General features: G+C 40.9%; 1 protein-coding gene across 2 annotated transcripts; it reads left to right on the top strand.

Moving 5' to 3' along the window:
• The first annotated feature begins 3712 nt into the window (after nucleotides 1-3712).
• Nucleotides 3713-7890, top strand: LOC106613072 (serpin H1). Of its 2 annotated transcripts, XM_014214962.2 has the most exons (6): nucleotides 3765-3915; nucleotides 4749-4792; nucleotides 5464-6083; nucleotides 6230-6328; nucleotides 6441-6673; nucleotides 6838-7890. In XM_014214962.2, the coding sequence occupies exons 3-6, from the start codon at nucleotides 5501-5503 to the stop codon at nucleotides 7138-7140; spliced, it is 1218 nt and encodes a 405-aa protein (XP_014070437.1). In that variant the 5' UTR covers nucleotides 3765-3915; nucleotides 4749-4792; nucleotides 5464-5500; the 3' UTR covers nucleotides 7141-7890. The 2 variants fall into 2 exon arrangements, with proteins under 2 accessions (XP_014070438.1, XP_014070437.1); XM_014214963.2 differs by lacking the exon at nucleotides 4749-4792 and having other exon boundaries at nucleotides 3713-3915.
• Nucleotides 7891-9461: the final 1571 nt, after the last annotated feature.

The raw sequence follows: 9461 nt of genomic DNA, 5'->3' as shown, positions 1-9461 counted from the left end.
ATGTGCTTCTACTTGAGCCACTCCTTTGTTGCCTTGGCCGTGTGTTTTGGGTCATTGTCATGCTGGAATATCCATCCACGACCCATTTTCAATGCCCTGGCTAAGGGAAGGAGGTTCTCACCCAAGATTTGATGGTACATGGCCCCGTCCATTGTCCCTTTGATGCGGTGAAGTTGTCCTGTCCCCTTAGCAAAAAAACACTCCCAAAGCATAATGTTTCCACCTCCATGTTTGATGGTGGGGATGGTGTTCTTGGGGTCATAGGCAGCATTCCTCCTCCTCCAAACACGGCGAGTTGAGTTGATGTCAAAGAGCTCCATTTTGGTCTCATCTGACCACAACATTTTCACCCAGTTGTCCTCTGAATCATTCAGATGTTCATTGGCAAACTTCAGACGGGCATGTATATGTGCTTTCTTGAGCAGGGGGGCCTTGCGGGTGCTGCAGGATTTCAGTCCTTCACGGTGTAGTGTGTTACCAATTGTTTTCTTGGTGTCTATGGTCCCAGCTGCCTTGAGATCATTGACAAGATCCTCCCGTGTAGTTCTGGGCTGATTCCTCACCGTTCTCATGATCATTGCAACTCCACGAGGTGAGATCTTGCATGGAGCCCCAGGCCAAGGGAGATTGACAGTTCTTTTGTGTTTCTTCCATTTGCAAATAATCGCACCAACTGTTGTCACCTTCTCACCAAGCTGCTTGGCGATGGTCTTGTAGCCCATTCCAGCCTTGTGTAGGTCTACAATCTTGTCCCTGACATCCTTGGAGAGCTCTTTGGTCTTGGCCATGGTGGAGAGTTTGGAATCTGATTGATTGATTGCTTCTGTGGACAGGTGTTTTTTATACACGTAACAAACTGAGATTAGGAGCACTCCCTTTAAGAGTGTGCTACTAATCTAAGCTCGTTACCTGTATAAAAGACACCTGGGAGCGAGAAATCTTTCTGATTGAGAGGGGGTCAAATACTTATTTCCCTCATTAAAATGCACATCAATTTATAACATTTTTGACATGTGTTTTTCTGGATTATTTTGTTGTTATTCTGTCTCTCACTGTTCAAATAAACCTACCATTAAAAGTATAGACTGATTGTTTCTTTGTCAGTGGGCAAACGTACAAAATCAGCAGGGGATCAAATACTTTTTTCCCTCACTGTAGGTCCCGAGGCAAGGCTACATGTAATCTCTGGGATGCAGAGAGTGGAAGGGCGATTTTATTTTTTATGTATTTTTTTTTTTTGTTTTGTTTTTTATATATATATTTTTTTTTTTGCCGTGCCACAATGTCGCTGAAAGTCTTTCACACTTTCTCAAGAATGCTACGATTTGATAACCGTGAGTCAAGACCTGCAAGACTTGTGAGAGACAAACTGGCAGCCATAAGAGAGGTCTGGGAGAAGTGGGTGGAGCATCTGCCATACCTCTACAACCCTGGGCTTGAAGTAACAGTGGATGAGGAACTGGTTCCATTCAGAGGTATATTTTTATTTTCATATCTGTAATGTAAGTGATTTTCCCTGTTAATATTATTATGTGTTGCTGTAATATCATTGATTTGTGTAATTTTTTTTCTATGACACTAATACTAATTACTGATAGTAATCTCTTTTGTCAAAAGGTCGCTGTCCTTTCCGGCAGTATATGCCCAGCAAAGTATGGCATCAAGATGTGGGTGGTCTGTGACGCACATTCCAGCTATGCTTTGAAGATGCAAGTCTACACAGGGAAACTGACCAGTGGAGAACCAGGGGATGCGGGTTGTGCTTGATGTGACAGATGAACCACCACTCTAGTTTCTTACCTCCCAAAGAGGAACAAGAATGTGGTCCTCCTGAGCACACTGCACAAAACAGCTGAGATCAGTGATCGTGAGGACAGGAAGCCAGCCATCATACTGGACGACAACCACAACAAAGGAGGCGTGGATAACCTGGACAAGGTGATTGGAATTTACAGCTGCAGGAGGATGACTGCCCGCTGGCCCCTGGTCATCTTCCATAACATCATTGATGTGTCCTCATACAATGCCTTCGTGGTATGGAACAAGATCAACCCTACCTGGATGCCTGATAAGTGGAACACGAGGAGGGTGTTCCTGGAGCAGCTGGGAAAGGCACTTGTAACCCCACACATTCAAAGAAGGGAGCGCCTCCACCGCACAGCAGCCTTTGCAGCGCTTGTGAAAGCTGTTAAGGGGGCTGAATCTTGTCCTGATCCACCTGAGGCTGCAGCTGGGGCAGGCAAGAGGAGAAGATGCCAATTCTACCCCCCCAAAGAAGGACTGTAAAACAAATTCTATATGCTGTACATGTGAGAATACATCTGCAAAGTCCATGCACACACATATTGTCCCTCATGTGCTAATTAGAGTTCATTGATTTTTGTTCTTCACGTTTTTGTTTTGAATCTTTTATCTTATTTTATTCGTATTTATTGTTGTTGTTTATACACCTTGTGGGTGGGGGCAATGGTTAAAAAAATGGGAGAAGACTAGTATTTTGTCGTTGAATTCCTCATGGTACGGTATATTATAATATATCACTATGTTGCCAAAAATGTTCAAGACTGTTATTGTTTCCCTTCAATAAAATTCCAAACTACTTTCTGCACATTTCTGCTACTTCCTTAGGCTATGCAAGTGCTATCTCTTGCTAAAAGGTTAATGTTTACACCTATGCAGTACCTTTAGTAATAATAATAATAATAATAATAAACCTTTACTTTAGTAAAGAAAACAATTATGACAGGTGTGTTGTAATAAATATGAGTGGTGTCCACTGATTAAATGCAGTCTTTCTGCATTGTGAAGAGGGAAAACCCATATATTCACAAAGTTTGTGATGAATGACAGGTTGTTTCTTCATGCAAAATAGATTTGGGGTTTAAAATTCAATTAAGCTGCTTTATTTTAGGGGTTTAGTGAAGGTGGGTAATCCTTTGCCCTTAGCACAAGGGGAGTATACAGAATGTTAAGACTACACAAGAGTTAAGACAGGGCTGCAAAAAGAGGAGGGGGAAATATGTTACATCCACAGTGGAATGATGTGATTTGGACATCGAACTGATGGCATCAGAACTACATTTCACTATACCTATTTAAGAGACGTACCACATGGTACCAGTAGAATTTCACATTGTAATTCAATAAAAGGTTACTTTTAGTTGAAATTATGTAAAAAGTGGTTGCAGTTGCTTGTATTGAGACTGGTGAGGACGTGTTTAGGTAAGAGCTTGACTTCTAGCTGGTTTACAGCACTGTTGCTATAGCTCCTGCTTCACAACCCCCATCCTGAACAAGCCTGCAATCAGCCTGGGAAGACGTGGCAGTATGGGGGAGGGGGGAGTGATGAGGAGGCTGAAACGAACTACTTTGACAAACTTCTACTAACTACGGATACAACTACTGTTATAAAAGTCGTGTGGAATCCCTTCCATAATCATTGCTTTTGAACAGGATTATTGAAAATACAAATAATGTATACAGTATGAGCATTGTGCCCAATGTACTCATTCACAACTACAAGAGGAAGCCAAAGGGGTGTCATCATCACTGACACATATCCTCTGTTGAAAAATAGACACTATTGTACTTTACCCATATATATATATTGTGCTGGTGAATGAAAGTTAGAAAATGTGTGAAAGTTTTATATGATGAAAGCTTTGTGTGGGATTGAGTCAGCCTGCAGCATTAGGACCATGCAGAGGACTCCAGCAAATGGATCCAGGGGGAGGTCTGACGTCTAGGCTTCCTAAAGAGAGCCAGAGGTTTTCATTTGCATACCCCATTCCCAACTTCCAGAAGTTTCTTTTCTGTGGGATATATAGGCCAGAGTAAAAATAATAGGAACATCAATCGACAGAGGAGCTAACCCAAAGAGTGATATCTGGAAGAGGTCGTGCCAAGCTTTGCCAGGTAAGGATTGGGAGAATGCTGTTTTAACGATGTTTTGAGGGGGAAGCTGTTGTTTTGTTTTAATGGTTTAAAGTAAAAGTAGTGCATGCATTTAGGTTCTGAAACTATTTTCAACATAACTTTGTAGAATTTGGTATGTATTCTGATTCAGGCACTCTTGCACAATCTTTACGTTTAATCAAACGGCATATATTTGCTATTATCTCAACTGTTTGGTGAGAACTTCAGTAGCTGATAGGATGCCGCATTGATGTTCATGCAATTTATCTATAAAGGGTATTAGATACGGCAGTTATAACTGTACTTTGAGATAATATCGTTGCTTGATGATGCATGTTGGTTATTGGGTTACAGTTCTCCAATAAATGAAGAGAGAAAATTACAAATCATTGCATTAACTTAATTGGGGATATTATTTGGTTGTGAGTAATTGCACATACAAACAAGCAGAACTGTTAGTTACATTGCATAGATTAATTTGGGAGTGGTGGGACGTTCATAGCGGTGGGAAGTCATTTGGGGTGGGTGCTGCGATTTATTTATTTTATTTATATATATATATATAATTTTTTTTAATGGAACAAAAGCTTTTCCTGCGCTGCAGACGGCTGGGTCATGCACTGACCAATGAGAGAAGTTTTACATGTGTGTATGCACGATATACCTAGCTATGAATCATTATTCAAGAAAATATCAAATACAAACATTTTTCAACAATGACCTTTTGTATTCAAAGACATTTTATGGAAAAAAAAGCTCCATGTGGGTTTGACTAATGCTTTATCACCTGCTGTATGGCGATTACCCCATCCCATGCACCTCTTTTCTTTCAGAATGAAAAACGAAAACCTTGACATCAGTATGAAAACATTTCAAGGTATCCCAAGATGATGCAAAGATATACAAAGTGAAAAATGCTAAATTAGGGAAAACCAGTTCTACGGCCATGTTTTTGAAGGCAGAGAAGCAATTTACAAGTAGTCGAAAATCAAAGGATTAATAAGAAACCACTCCTTGTTGTTAGACTATCCTGAGGCTGAACATTTGGTCCTTTTATTCGAACAAGCCTGTGGGCTTCTGTTCACGGGCAAAAAGTACCTGCATAGGTTCTATGTGGAAATTCACAACAATGTGCATTAATGATACCTCTGGGAACTTCTGAATATCACATTTTCTTTTAGAAATTGTGAATTGATACTTTTTCTGTTCTACAATGAATAAGAACACAGAGGTATCAAAATGCACCTTCAGTCAGAGCCCAGCACACTAGGGTGCTGCTATAGCTCAAGTGTTCTTCAGCTGCTGACGTGGCTAGAAACATGGCTGCCTGAAATTCGAACCCATTCATTTGTGCAGCCAACCCTGCCCTCTTCTGGGTTCAACATTGTAATTTGTGGTGACTATTGTAATTTAACTGCTGAATAAGTGTCCTCCGTCTAAAACTACACTCCAACACTTATTTGCTACACAAACATAGACCCTTTAAAACAGTGGCCTCAAATACCAACACAAGATTTCCAACATTCTTGTATTTTTGTCTGCTTTCAGGCTTCTATAGCTGCTCAAGAACCAGAAGAAAGACAGGATGTGGGTGACCGTCGTAGCTCTGTGCCTGCTGGCCATTGCGGCCTCCGGAGAAGACAAGAAGAAGCTGAGCAGCCACGCCACCACCATGGCTGACCAGAGCGCCAACCTGGCCTTCAGACTCTACCTCACGGTGGCCAAGGAGAAGGGCCTTGACAACATCCTGATATCCCCTGTGGTGGTGGCCTCCTCCCTGGGCATGGTGGCCCTCGGGGGCAAGGCTTCCACCGCCTCCCAGGTCAAGTCTGTCCTCAGCGCTGATGCCCTGAAGGATGAGCACCTGCACACAGGCCTGTCAGAGCTCCTGAATGAGGTCAGCGACCCCAAGACCCGTAACGTCACATGGAAGATCAGCAACCGCCTCTACGGCCCCAGCTCGGTCACCTTTGCCGATGACTTTGTGAAGAGCAGCAAGAAGCACTACAACTATGACCATTCAAAAATCAACCTCAGGGACAAGCGGAGCGCAGTGAACTCCATCAATGAATGGGCGGCCAAGTCGACAAACGGCAAGCTGCCTGAGATCACCAAGGATGTGCAGAATGCTGATGGAGCCATGATCGCCAACGCTATGTTCTTCAAGCGTAAGTAGAGTTCTTCAAAAACACTCTGTAGCCTAATAATTAGTACCTTTCACTACTGCTATTACTGTTGATATTGAGGAGTATTAAACAGTGAGCTTGTGAGATGTGAATATCTTTAGAAAACAAACATTATCCTCTGTCTACAGCTCACTGGGATGAGAAGTTCCATGACGAGATGGTAGACAACCGTGGCTTTCTAGTGACCCGTTCATTCACAGTCTCTGTTCCCATGATGCATCGCACTGGTAGGTTTCATTAACCTTTTGAATAGAGACATGCCATACTATAAGCCTTAATATAAGACATTATCAAGATCAGTTGACTAATCTATTCTCATCTCATGACTGTTTTCCACAGGTCTCTATAAGTTCCATGATGACACAGAGAACATGTTGTTTGTGCTGGACATGCCCCTGGGCCAGAAGCAGTCCAGCCTGGTGCTCATCATGCCCTACCACCTGGAGCCCCTGGACAGGCTGGAGAAACTGCTGACCCGCAAGCAGCTGGAAACCTGGATGGGCAAGATGGAGGAGAGGGCCGTGGCCATCTCTCTGCCCAAAGTCAGTGTAGAAGTTAGCCACAACCTCCAGGTAAAGACATCATTGCGACTATATTGTTTTCAATAGATTTGAAAGTTGTTAATGACTTCTCATAACTACGAGTTAGCTCGCAAGCTTGACTATGAAAGAACATATTTGACCTACATATAAACCATTTCTCCATGTTTCACTCTCTATTGTACTCTTCTCTCCAGAAAACTCTTGGTGAGCTTGGTGTGACTGAAGCTGTGGACAAAACCAAGGCTGATCTGTCCAACATCTCTGGCAAGAAGGACCTGTACCTCTCCAATGTGTTCCACGCCTCTGCCATGGAGTGGGACATTGAGGGAAACCCTTTCGACACCAGCATCTTCGGAAGCGAGAAGCTGAGGAACCCCAAGTTATTCTACGCTGACCATCCCTTCATCTTCCTGGTGAAGGACAACAAGACCAACTCCATCCTCTTCATCGGCAGAATGGTGCGACCCAAAGGAGACAAGATGCGTGATGAGTTATAATAGTTAATGGATGGGAGTTAAGGTTTACTGATTGAATCATGCCAGGAAATGGTACGTGTACAGTATGTGTATTATGGTATCACTGTTACCTCAAGAACACATTCCAACAGGTAACCTGTGGATTGAATAGCTAGGCCTAGTAATGTATCACAGACACATTAAGCACTCCCAGGGAACAGGAGTGTATACGTTTGAATGAATGCTGTTGGCCTTTGCAATGTGCCATAATGAATAACATTGTTAAAGTCTGCATTTCAACAAATTTCAGGAAATAGTCAAACACCATAAGTGCCTTTATAGAGTACCTGAACATTGAATAGCAGATGACCTGACAGGATGCTTATATTAATTAGCTATGATCTCTCAGATTTCTGCCTTCCATAAAATCAGACATTCCACCATTATTTTCACCAGTACGGGTTTGGCTTCTCTCTTATTTTGAGTTTGTGATCTGTGTGGTTACTTGCATTATCTTTGTTTAAAGAGAAATATTGTTGCACAAGCAAATTTCACATACTATCTTCCATTTTCCAACCAGCAAAGTACATTTATCATGCTTTCAGTTGTTTTTGCCTCCCAGTTGCATTGAAACTGTTCCTCTGTACTCTTTGGCAAATGGCATAGATATTTAAATTAAAACAAACTGTGACTTTATGTTGTAGGCATTTACCACAAAACCTTGTAATGTTGCCATAATGCAATGTTGTGTCCTTTTTTACTATTTTTCAATAAAAAGTAACACAAAATGAACTTGGTGTGTGATTAACATTCAAAGTTGATAAGTGTAAGAATCTGCTCAGTTTCATCTAAGCATACTGATACATCATGATCAAGAAAGGGTTAGATTTAACATAAAAGGGGCCATAATCAGGAAACAAGCCTCTGAAATGAACTAAATTGTGCAGTGAGTACCGGTATGCAATTGTGTATCTAACTGTCTGGTTTCAGTGAGGAAAATGATAACAATCGTTCCAGTCGGCCTGAGGGCGAACATTCCTCTGTCTCCAGAATGGAATGTGGAGATTTTTTCCCCGGGGACCTTACATAGGCTAAGTTGTAAACCTGCAAATGGCAAAGGATTCCTCAACCTTACAGGCCTTACCCACTTTTAACACATTAGTTAGTACTGCTGCCGGAGCTTAATATAGAGATCAAGTTAGGAAATCCCCATTTAAGAAGCTAATCAACCTAGCTGGGTGAGGTTGTAGTGCAGGGTTAGCATGGTGAAACAGGGAGATCTACTCAACAAGGAAGTAAAATTTATGACACATCTCCATTGTCAATTGAGACCTTAAGACACGAAACTGGTTCAGAAACTGTTCATCAACCATCCTAAATAATTATAAAAACAGACATTTTGTAGAATATGGTGTGTTAGAAACAAAGTAGTCTTTCATCACGATCCCATGAACAAACAATTTAGAGAGTAATGGACAAAGATCAAGAGATGTGATCTTACCGCCATCTTCTGGCGAATAGAGCAACCACGTGGATAATACTTTCACTTTCTTTTTGTCTGGAAGAGCCATAGAAATGATTGTAACCCAGTGTCATATGCATACGTATAAATAAAACCACAGTGATTTATTTAATTAAATATATAATATTTACATGAGTCTTTGTGTCTCATAAATGTCCAAGACAAATAACATATAATGAATGCATCTTTACGTTACTGATTACGGATTACATTACTGATTACTTTATTTTTCATGTAACTGTAATCAGTAACTGATTACATTTTTCAACACTGTGCATCTTAAAAATGTAAGTTGCATACTGTACATTATTTTAATTAATTGTTCTCTTAGTCTATTAAATACATGAATTAATATACATAAGACACTAAAAGCTTACCAATATACTGTATATCATCAAACAACCATCTGCATATATCATTGCTCATGTTATTTGGTAATGATCTATTCATGTTTTTCACTGCATAGGTAACCCTAAAGTATGAGCTCATAGTGCCTGTAATGGACACTCATTCATTGTCATTCATACAAGTCATAACTTCAACCAAACAAGAGATGGTACGCTTGTCAATGAAGTCATCGACATTGGACATGACAATTCTTTACTTGTCTTGTCTATTGAGAATCACTATACTCCGTGGCTCCAAATGCCTTGCTTAAAAATGGCAAGACTTTTTTACAGAAAGATTACATAGACAATCTATAACAAGCGGATACAGCATGCATATACATTTTGTTGAATTTCTAGAGGTCAATGTAACACAGAAATCCACAGTTCAAATTAAAAATGGAATATATGTGTCTGTCCTTAGTTTTTGCATTGTATCATTGTCCCCAAATAAC

This window comes from Salmo salar, chromosome ssa09 (genome assembly GCF_905237065.1).
Source record: "Salmo salar chromosome ssa09, Ssal_v3.1, whole genome shotgun sequence".
NCBI lineage: Eukaryota > Metazoa > Chordata > Actinopteri > Salmoniformes > Salmonidae > Salmo > Salmo salar.
This window is presented reverse-complemented; position numbering and strand designations above follow the sequence as displayed.